This window comes from Rhodnius prolixus, unplaced genomic scaffold (genome assembly GCF_049639745.1).
Source record: "Rhodnius prolixus isolate KJV_2025 unplaced genomic scaffold, Rpr scaffold_6, whole genome shotgun sequence".
NCBI classification, from domain to species: Eukaryota; Metazoa; Arthropoda; class Insecta; order Hemiptera; family Reduviidae; genus Rhodnius; species Rhodnius prolixus.
Window position 1 is genome coordinate 29,266,343 of NW_027411634.1, and position 15,580 is coordinate 29,281,922.

Sequence of the window (15,580 nt, forward strand, 5' to 3'; positions counted from 1 at the left end):
TAAAAACAGTTGTGAAAAGAAATAATATGCATGTGTGTTTGACTTATCAAATTGGGTGGTAAATTCCTCTCTGACAATATAATGTGATTCTGGGATAGCTGTCAGGTCATCTTTTCTTTGAAATATTTTCTCACAGTGAACATTTTATTTAAAAAAAAATAAGACCAACAACAATTAAATTAGTAAAATGAAATTATGGAAGGAAATGAGTTAGCAATAAAAATAATGAAAACTTAGCGTACATTTATTATTTTTCACATTCATGTACATAAGCACAAAAAAAACATCATTAGATACATTCTGATGAGGAAACGTATTTCGTAATTAAGCACCAAATATATAAGAAACTACTTATTGGAAAAAATTAATGCACAAAGAAACTTCACTTAATGTGAATGTTATGCGAAAAATTTCCTGAGCCCAGTATGTTGATTTCTTTATGTCGATTTTCAGCAGTTTTTTTCATTGTAAACTTCACTCATTCCAAATTGGGCAAATTACTTTTATTGGCACTAATGAAATAAGTTATGAAATATAAAAGGAATCAATGATCAGGCGAAAAATACACCAATAGAGTGAATTAAACAAAAAATTAAGTCAAATATAACTAATAGAATTTTTTCAATTTTGTTATTTTATGAATTCTGAATACATATTCCAAAGGTTGTTAAGAGCTCAAAGTAAAAAATAAATAACTTTAAAAAAAGTAAGTGAATTGAAGCGAATAGAAATAACTCAAAATCATCACTTGTCACAATTCATTTCAAAACAGATTTTAATGAAATGGAAGTATTGTACTTTCACCAGCAGCATTGCACTTCCATTTTTTCTGTCCAGAAACAAAGTCAAAGAGTAAAGAGAGCTATCAGTTACTAGGTCACCAGATTATCAATTTAAATAAAAATCGGGAATACTAAGTACATGTAATACTGCTAAATTTTAGTACTATGGTAATTAGAAATGAAAAAGTAAGTCTTATCTGAATTATTTCTAGAAAAATATATATATGAATTATTTCTCACCTTACATAAACATGAATACATATTTAAGGTGAGATTCTATACATACAAAGATTCGTTTAAATGCAGAAAATTTATGGATATTCTCGAAGTAAAAAATAAGCCGTGTTCAACAAGTTTAAATTAGTTCTAAAAAAGGAACTGTATAATAAAGCTAACTACTCCCTGTTTCCAACTCTACAAGCCTTTTTCTTAAATGTTCCACCAAATTCTCTCTGTCAACTTCATTTTCCTCCCTGGATGTGACATTGCGCACCTAAAAATGTTAACGTTTTATAAACAATTTTTTACAATTTACAGAACGATGGCTTATTTGATTTTCAGTAAAATAGAAATGTAAAAACAATTGATAAATAAGCCATCTTGACATCATTTATATACTTCTTAGTAATAACTATATTTCATCGTTTAGAAAAAAATTGGATTAAATCGATTAGAAAAAAAATGTTGACCCTTAAGAATATTATTTTACATTCTAGTGTTTTTATTCATAATAATAATAAAAGTAATAATAATAGAAAAGGACGGAAAAAGTATTCTTGAAACTCCTTTTTGGCAAAAATAAAAAAGTCAAAGTCATGACTGAATTGGTATTATTTTTTCTTTGTAACAAACTAAACAACATATCAAGTACTTCTTCATTTACTTTCCGAGTTTGAATTCAACGAACCTGCACAGATTCAAATCTCCAAAAATAGATGAAGTAAAATAGATCAAAATTTTTAAAAAGTACCTCAGATGATGGATAATTCGGAACCTATCCGGGATACAATTCAAAATAAATTTATCTGTCGTAGCATGCATTTTATATTGCATTTCTGATCCATCATTAGAGGTAGATTAGTCAAGTTGGTTTGAATCAGCAAGTATAGTGCGAGACGAGAATGTAAGTGAAATCTGACAAGAAACTGATTATTCTATCTCTAATGATTGATGAAAGCCCGAATCCGGTTAGGGATACAATAAACATACGTGCCACGACGGATAAATTCAAAAATTTTTAACCAACACTGCCGATCTATCCACATTTTCAACCCTATAATGACTCATAAAAAGTGTCATTCTTATGTTAATATATGTATAATATAATTTTGGATTTTCTAAATAAATTTGGAAATATGTGATCTATCTGTTATGTAATGACTACGAGAGTCGATTGTGATCTCCTGCTTCAAGTTTAGTAATATTTTGTGATCCATACTAATGCACTCCTGTCTACCGCTCTTTTAAGGCGCAACAATGTCCGCGTTTCTCGCAGTCATTTACTACATACACCCTTTAAGAATCTTTAATAGTCTTCGTGATGACATACTTTACGAAGTGGTGTCTTCTAGCTATCAGGAAGGTATTATTTGGACAGTTTTCGAGCATTTGCGCAGGCGTTTCATTCTTTCTGTCGCATAAATGCGGCAGATGTATGTCAAGGAGTATCTCTCAGTACTATTGGCTGGCAAAACCGGAGATTTCGTTAATGGACAACGGCAATTATTATTTCATTTCAGAGAGTTGACACACTCTGAGTCTGAAAGCACTTGCTCGGCAGAATAATGAGTGAATTACTGAGTAGACATCTACCTCTTGCCATTTGTATTTCAAAAATTAATAAGATAATACATTTTTTTTAAAAAAAGAAGCCTATGCGGTTAGTGTATTGGATTCCCACGCGGAGATCCCGGGTTCGAATCCAGCAGTAATCCACCTATAATGAGAACACTGTCCTGAGGCCGGCAGTGCACTGAAAAAAGCTCTGGGCGCCAATAACTTCAGATGTCATATCATAAAATTAAAATAATTTAAAAAAAATTCTACTTTATAAATAATACCTTCACAACTCCTCTTTTAATTTCATCTTCACCTAAAATGATCACTAATGGAATGCCTCTCTCTTCACAATGCTGTAATTGTGCTAAGAGTTTCGGACTCTTCTTGTAAGATTGTTCAACCTAAATCAACATTTATTGATTAATGTTAATTCTAAAGTTCATAGTTTCAATACATAGGTTTACTGATTAAGTTTGAAAATAATTACATTAAAATCTGCATCCCACAGCATAGTACAGAGTTCCAACCTATGATCCTGTAAATTTTTCTGCGCAGCAGCCACGTATACTTGCACATGATTTGTTCTTATCTTTGTAGCGCCAGCCCTCGCTTCTATTACGGAAAATATCCTCTCAACTCCTAAAGAAATTCCTACACAGGGTACCTGTTTTCCTTTTGGATCAAACATTCCTACCAGCCCGTCATACCTCCCTCCACCAGCTACACTTCCAACTTCAGTCCCTAGAATTAAGCATATTTTTAAGATGAATTCAAAATTTTAGTGTACATATACTAAAGTGTAAGTAAAAATGTATATTTCTACTTTTTCTAATAGTTTTAAGAAAATATATGCAACTATATTAAAATATGTTAATTTTTCTACATGAAAAAAAGTTTATGAACGCTTACTAAAACACTGGGACCAACTTCCTTCATAGCACTTGAACAGGTTATAGATTTAAAAAAAAAAAAAAAGTTTGCTCAACAACGATTGTATTATTCAAAGTAATCACTCACCAACAAGGACTGCTTCATATATAAGTCCAGTATAGTAGTCCAAACCTCTAGCCAGAGACATATCCACCGAAACATGTTGAATTACTCCTGCCAATCTTGCATAATGTAATAATAATTTTAATGCTTCTATTCCTTGGCTGCCAGTTTTAGTTTCAACCAGAGCCTTGTCGTTAGACAGTTTTTCTAATAATTCACTGCATCCGCTTTGTCTAACGTAAGAACCAATTTTTTCTGCTACCTCTTCATCCAAACCTTTCTCTGACATCATTTCATTCTTTACATCTTCCCATGGTAGCTGGAATACGAATTTAAACTCAGCTGATTGATTCAATTTAATAAATTACTTTGGAGTTTGTTAACTTGTATGAGCTACTTACTTTATCAAGTTTGTCAACTGCTGAACAAATAGCTCTAAACTTTTCCTGCGGAACTCCAGCTGCTTCAAAAATAGCGTCTAGAAGTTGTCGATGGTTCACTTTGACAATAAAATTATCCAGTTCTAGGTTATTTAAGATTTCACAAACTACTCTTAAACATTCTACCTCAGGTAACATTGGATCGTACAGACCAGCTATATCAAAATCCTATAAATACAATTTTTAATTAAGGGGAAATGATAAACTTCTAGAGTTAGCATATGATTACAGAATTTACTTACACATTGATAGAATTCTCTATAACGCCCTCTTGTCATTGATGGGTTATCTCTTCTATATACCTTTGCTATATGATATCTTTTAATGTTTGTAATTTTGTTCATTGCTAAATATCTAGCAAAAGGTACTGTCAGATCATATCTAAGTGAAAGAGCTTCTCCTCCTTGATCAGCTAGGTCATAAATTAATTTGGAATCTTCCCCATACTTCCCGGTTAGAACTTCCTAATTTCAAATTAGATGAACCATAAAACAAAAAATTTCTGATTAATTTTGTATAAACAAAAATTGCATTAGTTAACTGAGGACTTTTTTTGCTTGATTTTTACAATTAAAGGCGCAACATCTAAAATTATCGTACTCTGAGCCTTCTCAGTCAGAGCCAGTAGAATGGCTGTATTTAGTGTCGGACATCAATGTCCATTTACTCGTAGAGGATTGTATGACGACATTATGAAGGGAAAAGCTAAGTTCAGCCAGTTAGGCTCAAATATAATTACGACAAATAGGCCATGACTATAAAATAATTTATATAACTAAAATTGAAATATGATGTTTGGATAAGTTTTTTGGTTACAAATAAATTTTTTGCATATAGTAAACATTTTGAACACAAACATTTTCCCCCGCTATCTGGACACAACAAACCCACTTAACAATCAAAAAGTAAGCTTTACCTTAAGCTCAAATACAGGAGTTTCAATTGTTTCAGCTCCATGCTTTCGAAACACTTTAACAATTTTGTCTAGGACAGCATTACGTAATGCCATCTGGGGTGGTCCATAATCTCTTGTTCCTTTTGGTGTTTTAAGCGTGAGCTTTCCTGCTTGAGAGGCGTCTTCATTACCAGCTGGTAACTTTTGAGATCCTAATTTGTTCATTTCTGTTTCAGCCTGGAAAAGAACCGTAAAAAAGTTACAAATTAGATTTAAATATATTTTATTTAGATTAATAAAAAGAGGTAGATTTGTCTTAAGCACACATATTTTCACTCAACATGGACTAAAAAACATTTCTTATTATAGTAAATTAAGGAGAGGGTAAATTTCAAAAGATTCCTAATATTCTCTAAAGAAAGGGATTATTGGAGCATAAATATAAGAACAATAATTGTTAATAATAAATTATCTACTAATAACAAGTTTAAAATAAAATTAGCTTTACTTGCACACTAAACTTGGCGATACTCTTATTCCGTGATCGATCAGGAATTAAACGTGGAATACTTTTATTTAAAGGATATAGTAATCTTCTAAATGGAACCATTTTTTTTAATACAAATTAACTGATTTCTACCGTGATCACCATTATCACAAACTATTAAACTGTACCAGTTTTAACGCCTATTACCCTTTATATATCCTATTCTATCAATCAATACATGAAATAATATTGTTTACCACACAAAGTTTCTAAAAAATTAACATTCCACAGAACTTTCAAATCAAAATTAAAGAACAGCCTTATCTACATTAACAGTGATTCTACTGAGGGAAGGTTACAAATACTGCAGGTTTAGTTGAATATGTTACTCACACTATTGGAATTTTTGTTAACCATCTTGGAATTCTTCTGTACCTTAATTTGGGTTTTATCTTCTCTTGAAAGAGTAGTATTTATATCACTCATTTTTATTAACTCAGACAACGTGGAACTTAAAAAGGGTTACATCTGTCTTTCTAATTTGACCATGAAGTGGTGGCCAACTTTCCCCAACAGTACTGCCAAAAGACTCTTCTAACGTCTTCAATTAAACAAAATATTAATAAATACTTAATCTAACTTGTTACCGCATAAAAAAATTGTTGGTTCTCTTTCTTGCTGCAGCATGTTAAAGCCATTAATTTTATACCATATTAAAATGTGCGGCTGCCCCGCTATAATACAAATTAGTTTTATCCCATTAGTAATAAGGTAAAACTCTAAAAACGTCCTAAAATTTCTTTATTTCTTTAAATAATTTTAATTTTATTTTTTAATTAATCAGAATCAGAACAATCTCAATTCCGCCATTTCATTATAGAATATTACAGTACTATTCCGCCATTTCACTTTGTTACACTGCATTAATAGAAAACAAGCTCAAGAAAAAAAATTGTTAAAAAAAAGCGCGATTTTATATAATAGTTTCTCTTCTAAAACAGGTGATTTATTCTACTAAAAGCCAAAGTTGCGAAAAAGAGATCCAACGCAACCAGAAATGCTGGCACTAAGAAGTCTGTGCAATGGGTATTATGAGGGTTTTGGGTGTCAGTGTGTTGTTGGTGTTCATATTAAAACCTGTGAGTCTTATTTTAAAAGAAATATTTTAATTTTGCTGAAACATTTTCGTGTTTTATTAAATTACAAAAAGTTTTGCACAAAATAAAATAATCTCCATTTTATTAAATAATAATTTATGGATAATGAATGACTGACGTGCAAATATCAATTAAAATCTGTATTTCCTAATGTCAAGTGTTGATCATTTCCAAATTAATTTACACTAATCTTTTATTAGATATATTTATATAGTGCATTTTTTTTTATAGGTATGTAAAAGAATGCAGATTCGTGTAAAATAATAATAATGAAATACATTTCTAACAGTTCTCTGAATGTAAACAATACGAACCATCTGCACATGCACAGGTACTGTACCAGCTTAACTTAATAAGTCCATAGATGGCTCTAGTAGACCAAGATCGGAACGATATTAGAAAGAGGTTGTCATTTCTACTTCATACTACAAAGTTTGCAATATCCGTCAGTTCTGGTATTGGGAAATTGGGATGGGTATGTTGCAGTACTGTACGAGAACAGTTAGGCACTGTTCGGTACTCCAACTTTCTGAAGTGAGCCATAGAGTTCTTAAGTAGTCATAACTGTGCAGTCTTAATGTTCCACAAAAATTTTATATTTCTTTTTTATTTCTCTCGCAGCTACAATGTCATGACAATTCGGTTTTCAGCAGGGTACATTTTATATAAATTTATTTTAGAATATTTCAGTTCATAAGGAATCAATTGATATGCAGTAAACATTTCGCAGAATTTAATAAATTTAAAATACAATTATGAAAGTCGATTTAAAAAAAAATAGAATTTAGAAACGGTTGGTTAGTAACATAAAATACAAATTTTTCTTAATTTTACGCCAGTGATACTTGATTTTGACTTCTAATAAGTTAAGTTTGAGTACATACAAGACTATATTGAATAGAAACACAATACTGTGTTAATTAACTAGTCCTGAAACAGATAATTCACACTTCAGAGGACATACATCTGCTTAATCCACCTGTCAAATGTGGCCACAGTAACCAGCAACAGTATGCTCCGTACCCGAATACCTACCACAAATGGAACTGTTTCTTAAATTAGCATTACAGGCCATATGATTATCATTTCAATTTGAACTGACATGTTAGAAGACTAGAATCTACTTTGTAAAATCATAGACTGAGACCTAAGAGTGAACTTTGTTAATCTTCTAATGTAAATTTAATTTTTTAATTGTAAATAAAATAATGCTGTGTTTATTATAAATATGTTTCACTTATTATAACGATCTTTATATCTTTAAAGGAGCAAACAAGTATCAGCTTAGTTGTAGCCCCTCTCTATTCAAAATAAATAAAATAATGTTTGTGTAAACGTACTAACTTGTTGTACCTACTGTTTTAGTAGTGAGTAGGATCAGTTGGTAGAATTGCTAATTAATTGTTATAATCTTTCATTTTTTTCTTGAACAGTTAATGGCGTAAATAGTGACATTGTCCAATAGAATTTGTTGATATGTAAGTTACTTTTTATATTTAAATGAAATTGTTAAAAATAACTTTAAAAGTAATTTTTTTGGCGTAAGAGCTAGGAATATCTCTTCATTATACAAGTTTCCTGCTCAAGTTGCAAAAACATTCATTACTGTTCATTAATTTAATTATGAACTTTGCATTTTGTTTTCAACAAATGATTCAACTTTTTTTTATTAGGAATTTAAATTTTGAAATAGCTGTTTGAAGTTTTAAACTTTGCAATTCAACTACTGTTCAAAGTAAGGGATGATATTATTTTGTTGACTGTGAAAGACATACTCCTTATAATTGGAAATACTTAAATGCTCTAAGAGGTCAAGCTAATCTCTGAAGTGGCCGTACCTTTTTAAAAATGCATCAGAATAATTTAAAGAGAGCTATTAAAATAACGGTAATTCCCAGCAAGCACTGTGGCTCCAACCACATTCAACTTATGTATATAATTTTTTTTTATATTTGTAAAGCAAGGATTTGCAATTTTTTGTTTTTGTTTTTAGGAGATATTTATTGCTATCTATTGAGTAATGCAAGGAGGGTATATTGCACAGTTTTCTAAAGTAAAGATGGGTATATTAAAGAAAGCACCTGACTTTCAGAGCTAATATCGTAACCATCAGAGGTATGTTATCGTATGTAAATAAAGTGGTTATCTAGAGTTGAAGGCAAACATTTGTTTTATTTACCAAAGCAATGGAAGCTTTGTCGGTCTTTAGTACTTTTTCATTTTCTGCCGAGGTCACAAAATATTTTTTTCTTTGATCTCCATATATACGATGTCTAATTTCAGCATAGTTTAGATAAGAAGTGTTGGATTATTAGAGAAATAATAAAGTTCGGAATGTTGTTTTAAAGATGCATGCTTTTTGACTTGAATAAAAATATATAATTTTACTTTACTAAGTTAAGTAAGACAAGACGAATAAGAAGTAATTAATCTCTTAATTTGATAATTGCTCTTTAACATTTTGTGAATCAAAAATGTTTTTGCTACTGCAAAGGAGTGCAAGAAATACCAAACAAATGTCCAAATCAGCTATTATTTCTGCACAATAGTAGATTTGTAACTTGATTTTGTATAATTTAAAATAATGTGTACCTTTGCGAACGTAAGAGCCATATTTTTTTTCCAAATCTTGATCATTTTGCCTCCCTCTTTTAATTCAGACTCATCTCAGTGTTATGCGGACTTCGATTGAGGAGAATATAAAATAAATGCGGGAAAATGCAAAAACATAAAAATTTTCTATGGGTAAGCGAAATTCTCCCACTCCTTCACATAACTGTTTCTTGACAAAGATTCACTTCGACCTCTCAAAAATCTTTAGGATAATAGTAAGTGCTCTTAGATTCACATTGATCTTACCATTCATAATGACCTCCATATTCCTTTTATCCATTATCTAGCGAAATCCTGTTTTCCCGATTTTATGGTTTCATATCATTTTATAATACTTAACATGAATAATAATACTGAAGAATTTCATCATATTACGTTTTAGTAAAAATAGTACATTTAAAGAAAATTTAATAAATACGTAAGTTGTGACGAGAGAAATTTGTGAATGCTCCCACCAGAATTCGTTGGTATTCACTAAACTAAATTTATTTCTGGCAATTGTATGGTAATCTGGAGATCTTTATTACTTCGTTGTAAATACTATTTTGTTTCAGTAATCCGTTTGCAGTTATTCTAGTCTTAATTAAGAGCTATGCCTCAAGAGCTGAAAAAAACAAAATTTAGTTGGGGGAATTTTTCTTTGCTTACTACTGCATATTACAGCTGGGTTTGATGAATATATATTGAATAATCTAAAAGATTGCGACATCTTCCTTCAGTTATGGTAAGACAAAATTAATAGTAAAACTTAAATTTTCGGTATCGAGCTGAGTGAAGTTTTTAGTTAGTAGTAAGTGATATTGTCATCCGATAAAAGTTTGACAGCAGTGCATTTAAGTACGAAGTCACCTTTGATCCAATCTATTACCACCTTTAATGTATTTTCATATTAGCATAAAGTAATTGCAGAAGATTGAAGTCTTACTGTTGATTGATGGATACAATGGATTAGCGAGGCTGAGGAACATCGTTAGATTTGTTGACAACCTTTTACTCCACATCTTCAACTTCTTATAAAAATCGTTAGTTTTTATTGATTTACTTATGGAAATTTTAGTTACATTACTTGTAAATAGTGAAATATCAATAGATCTTATGGGGATTTATTAAGAATTTTCCTTGCTTGTTTTACCAATATTATTGTCCCACAATTATTAAAATAGTTTTATAAGATTGGTTGGTTCTATTATACATAACTTGTGAAGAAAGTGGAATTTATAGATATATTATTTTGGTATTTGTTCTATTTAAATCAAAGAATAAATCAGAAATTGAAGTACGTAGATTTAAACTGAAGAAATTGAACAACCTTATTAGAAATTCTATACATTCTGTACTTTTAAAATTAGGGATGAAAAAAATAGACGTATTAAGGTCATGCGAATGCTATCTAGCGGCAATAGCTTAAACTAGGAAGATGTAATTACATAGGAACTAGTTCCAGTGATTACCGCTAGGTAGCATGAACATGTACTTTGTCACTATTAAAATAAACATTAAATAACCTCCTAACGGAAGAACCGTCCGGTAAGGCAGTGAGATAAAAAGGTTATTCGGTATATTCCAAACATTATCTTTATCATGTTGAAACAGTAATAATTTGCTTTATTTATCAATAGCACGGTTTTGCTTAACCAATTTCATTTCCCTTTCACACTGTGGGCATACATATCGATCAGTAATTAACCCTTCATCCATACAAAATTGAAGAACTTTCATATTACTATCCTCACTCACACTACATTCATGCTTCGGCACAAACAAAAACTGCAAATTAATGTTACTCATAGCAAATGAAGTCAAAAAAAGTAGACACCAAAGGTATGGTTGTGCACTGTAGAGGGAATAACTAACATGAAAAATGGTTTGTGTGGCGGGAAAAAGAGTTAAAATAAATAAATTAACTTTGGCGGGAAGTAATAATGAAAGTTTTTAGAGTATTACTCTTCTGTGCATGCACTTAAAATAAATAGGCCACACCTCCGTGGGCTATTGTAAAGATTAACCAGTAATATAAAGAATTTAAATTTAAAATAAACAATAAAACCAGAACGAGAAAATCGTATTTCAGGTTATCATTGAAAGAAAAAGAAAACAATAAATTTGAAATATATTAAAATAAAAAAATAAAAATATATTCCACAATATGAAACGAGTATCGTAGTTTTAAGAGGACATTTTACAAGTTGAATAAATTCACAATATTTAGTTAATAGTTAATTACAATTCAAACAGAGCTAGGAAGTTAATTTTAGTTTAGTTTAAGAAAGATATTCAAATGCATTTGTTCAGACATCAGCCGTTTTTATTGTATATTAATTCATTTTTTTTTTTTTTTATTGATAATTGACCTCAGTTGCGCAAGAAAGTTTCTTTCAAGAGGAAAATTACTCGTCTCATTGGAAGTGGAGGCACAGGAACGGCTGCGGATTTCGTAATGATTTGGCGATCTCTGTGGTGTGGGGAGTACAGACAAAGTGCTGTTGGTTCTTCTCTATGACTAAAAAAAAAAAATCAAGATATGTGTCAAGTGCCTTACACCTTCCTGCTAATGACCGGAGAATTCAGAGGCCTCGATCTAAAAGAAAGATATTGGGTAAGCTTTCTCTCACATAATCTTTTTATAAGAAGAAAAAGCAGATGATTTTTTTTACCTTATGTTTTAATTAATTATTCGACTTATTCTAATCCTAATTAATATTTAGAATTCCTACCTGTAGGATAAATGTTTCAAGCATAATTTCACTATGCAGGGGGTTGGAGTCGCAATGTAAGACAATCTCTACAATTCTATCAATCATATTACAGTATGCGTATTTCTTTAATTCTCTTTCTGATTTACTTCCTTTTTCAGAATTGATCTAAGAGTTTTGTGAATGAATTTGACTTCCTTTTTTGCCGCTATTTTTATTTTTTTTAATAGTTTTTAATTTTAAACTTTTTTGTTTTCCCTTATTTTAATAGCTATTTTTTAAAATTACAGTGAGGAAGTTCGTTATGAATTTGGTGTCATTTCTTAAAATATCGGCAAATTAACGGACATCTAGACGTATGCTCGCTCTCAATTTTACTGAGGTAAGAAGCAAAACCATACATTTATATAAATGGACTTCGAACGTGTCCATCAGAAGTGATGCTAAATTTCTTTCAGGCGTTTAGGAATTGTTGGGATGCATGGGTATAATGGAAAATGCTCTTTTTAATGGCTTTGAGAGGTGTTCCAAACTATCGTGGATCGCTGATTGAACAAGGGGAATCATTTTATAAAATTTATTTACTAAACAGATTTCTCTTTTGGTTTTAAAGCGTTAGACAAACTTAAAAATGTATGGGGAAACTTTCTTTTTTTTTTTTTTAATAAGCCAGTTGTTTCGAGGTATGAAAGTATTTACAATTTATGGTAGCCAACACTGAAAATAGGAATGCAAAAGTTTACCCTGCATTCACTGGGCAGGTGTGCACTAGTGCAGCCAAGCCTGACCAATCTATTGTCCAACAATGTAATATCGACCCTTTAGGTAATAAAGAATTATCTGATGTTGTTATTTAATATCGCAAACCGTGTAATCAGGTTGACCGCTTTCTTTTCATCCGTCATTTCTATTTTTCTCTTTTAAATTTTTATTTGCACATTAAGAATTTAAAGTAGTTTGAGTGTTTGAAATTTTGAAATTATTTCTATTTTTGGTTAAAGATTGGTGCATTCGAATGTTGAATTTTGAAACGTGATGTTCTTTCTTCTACTTTTCTTTCGACTTTTGGCAATCATACAAAGTATCATAAATATAATAAACTTTGTATTAGTATTTTTAATTATAAACGTTAATTATTGCCTACTGTCTTCTCCAATTTTTACATCCAGTCACCGATAGGATAGATGACAAACATATTTTACTATTCTCTTGTACGTACTTCAAATAAAATCCAAGGATGAGAATAGAAATAAGACTATTTAGACAAAATTTTATACATAAATTCAGTTATTGTCGCATTCTCATGTTGTTTTAACAATAAATATTGCGAAGAAGCTTATTTAATTTAAACTTTTAAATTTTCTGTGTACCCATATTTTGACAGTAAATTTATGAAAATTAAATATGAGAGTAAAAAGGTATTATCTGATGGGATTTTTAGAAATTTAGATGTATTTTGATGCTATTATCGATCTAAATTTTGAAAATAAAAAGGTTAGTATTACAGATTTGAAACCTTCACAAAAAATGTATTTTTCGGATCTAACAGTTAAGTAAGTTAGACAAAGCGTTCGCGTATGTTTGCACACATAATCCAGATTCGGAAATTGAGATTAAGTGTTTTGTCGTATCGTAATTAATGTCACGTTTTAGTTTTCGCTTATGTTTATGTCTTATGCCAGTTTAATTTTTTGCTTCTGGAATATTTAGGAAAAACAATTATTGCTTAGTGACCATTCTGAATTTGTTATGTTGAAAAAACATATAGTAAGAGTATCTTATTTAGATAATTAAAATTTAATTCTGATAACTAACATCGAGCCAGTACATATAAAGTAATTAATCTTACACAATTCTGATGGTGAGTTCTTCCAATTGTTTACTACAATATTTTCTGCCATAATCTTTCTGTGTTGATGCTATTTTAATAATTGAAGTTCTTACAGAAAGTATTTAATTACGTAAGAAAAAAGTTAAAGATTGACTTTTCCAAGTAAAAAATCTATGAATTTTTGCTTATTGGTATTCTATAACTATATATTTCTAATATTACCAAAACCACGTATGTGAATACATAAAGCTTTGGTTTTTTGTTTAGACACCATTTCGCTTAAAATATATTTAAAAAATATAAAACGGGGATATTACCAAGAATATTAAATATTAAAACATTTAACTTACAACAATAAGAAAACATAGTATAATAAATTAATTAGTTGGGGTAGTTGGATTTTATAAATATCTGGCCTTAACAATGTTGCTTTTCTTTAGATAGATGCATGCTCAATTATAGTTATGAATATTTTAAAACCTGAAGTGCTCTTTTTTTTTCTGCAGACATTAGTCACAACTATAATAGTAGATTGGATCAAAGGTGAAGGTCACTTCAATACTGTTATTTAGTGTATGATCACTATTTTTGTAATTTTTATTACCTATCGCGACGTGGATAAGTGTTGACACTTTTAGAAGAATAAATCTGGTATTAGAAGTATTTTTCTTTATTGTTTTTTACTTTCTTTTAACGTGTAGTGAAAAAAAGTGTTGCAATTTGATGATTTTTGAATTTTCTTGGTTTTTTGCATTCTCTGGATGATTAGCAATCACTCTTAATTTCTTTGTGTGAAAATTTATTGTAATCAAATTTTCGGGAAGCTGGGACGTTAAGTTGTACTCGAAAGAGCCGTTTGTTGGAGAGAACTGAATTATTCAGCCAACTAATATTTTTAGCAATTTTATGGTTTTTTCCGTCTTAAGAATTGTAGAAAGAGAAAGTCGAACTTATTTAGCATTCACTCCTGAATTTCTTTTTTATGATTGTACGCACATAAACTCTGTTACCCCTGGGGTTGTTTTTTTTTTTTTTTTTTACTTATATTAAGAGAGATAAAATTTTGTATATATACTTATTTATAAAGTAGTTTAGATATTTAGGTTATTTTTGCCGTGAGCTTTCTCAGTGCAATACCTCCTTCGATGTCTGTATTCTCTTATTTGAGACAAAACTGTTCTCTTTTTCCATCCTTTCTCATTTTTCTAATTGCTATCGCAAACTTCAATTAAAGATTTAAGATATAATCTGCCTTACAATAAACAGTAACGGAACACTTTAAAAAGTTTGTCTTATCGAAATAGTGTTCTAGGTCAACTAACTTTCTGAAAACTGTCCTTAAAAAAAAAATACTTGTTTGGATTTGTAGCTAGCTATAAATTACTGACTTAAGATTTATGACGGGATTTGCATTTTGCAGGTAGTTAGCACATCTGCCTTCTTCTATTTCTTGAACTTGTGCGTAAGTTAAACCAATGGACACTTTGATTTCCAAAAATTCACTAATAATTTTTAAAAAACCTGGAATGTCTATTCATTATGAAGTTGGTAGAGGTTATATAAAGTTATCGTTTTCGGGAAATATTGAAATAAAATAAAACTATATTCTATAATAAGAAACTTCTGGATACCGATTTTTCTTGATGCTTGCAACGTTTTTTAATGAAATTTGTGATAAGTGGTTTAAGGCTAATGTCGTTCTAAAGAGGCACTTAAAGAAGATGTACGATTCTACCCTGAAGAATCCATAAAATATAAAGTGAAAAAGTTTTGAATAAAATTGAGAGCCCTTTATGTGAAATTTAAATGCCCAAATTGCCTGAAGTTCTAAAAAAAATCGCGGAATACTGAAAAATCGTGAATTTTATTCATAATCTAACTATAGGAAGTTTAAATTCTGTGATTTTCCG

The 15,580-nt window shown here is 30.2% G+C and overlaps 2 protein-coding genes across 15 annotated transcripts in view; one reads left to right on the plus strand and one right to left on the minus strand.

Moving 5' to 3' along the window:
- Window positions 1–226: 226 nt before the first annotated feature.
- HisRS (histidine--tRNA ligase) lies at window positions 227–5,956 on the minus strand. 2 transcript variants are annotated; one of them, XM_074140565.1, is made up of 8 exons: window positions 5,770–5,956; window positions 4,911–5,126; window positions 4,237–4,458; window positions 3,956–4,162; window positions 3,579–3,873; window positions 3,049–3,302; window positions 2,843–2,962; window positions 227–1,275 (listed from the first exon to the last, which is right to left on the minus strand). In XM_074140565.1, the coding sequence occupies exons 1-8, from the start codon at window positions 5,860–5,862 to the stop codon at window positions 1,174–1,176; spliced, it is 1,509 nt and encodes a 502-aa protein (XP_073996666.1). In that variant the 5' UTR covers window positions 5,863–5,956; the 3' UTR covers window positions 227–1,173. The 2 variants fall into 2 exon arrangements, with proteins under 2 accessions (XP_073996666.1, XP_073996665.1); XM_074140564.1 differs by lacking the exon at window positions 5,770–5,956 and adding an exon at window positions 5,398–5,704.
- Window positions 5,957–7,860: 1,904 nt separating this feature from the next.
- Window positions 7,861–15,580, plus strand: part of LOC141460499 (protein kinase C-binding protein NELL2a-like) — a 124,281-nt gene continuing 116,561 nt past the window's right edge. For 4 of the 13 annotated variants that reach the window (XM_074140556.1, XM_074140550.1, XM_074140544.1 and 1 more), the window contains exons 1-6: window positions 7,861–8,011; window positions 8,207–8,420; window positions 8,527–8,648; window positions 9,701–10,168; window positions 11,503–11,742; window positions 12,130–12,221. The gene's annotated coding sequence lies outside the window, so the exon portion shown is untranslated. Of the gene's footprint in view, window positions 8,012–8,206; window positions 8,421–8,526; window positions 8,649–9,193; window positions 9,362–9,700; window positions 10,169–11,502; window positions 11,743–11,851; window positions 11,917–12,129; window positions 12,222–15,580 lie in introns of all 13 variants that reach the window. The other 9 variants (XR_012462096.1, XM_074140547.1, XM_074140558.1 and 6 more) reach the window with 6 other exon arrangements.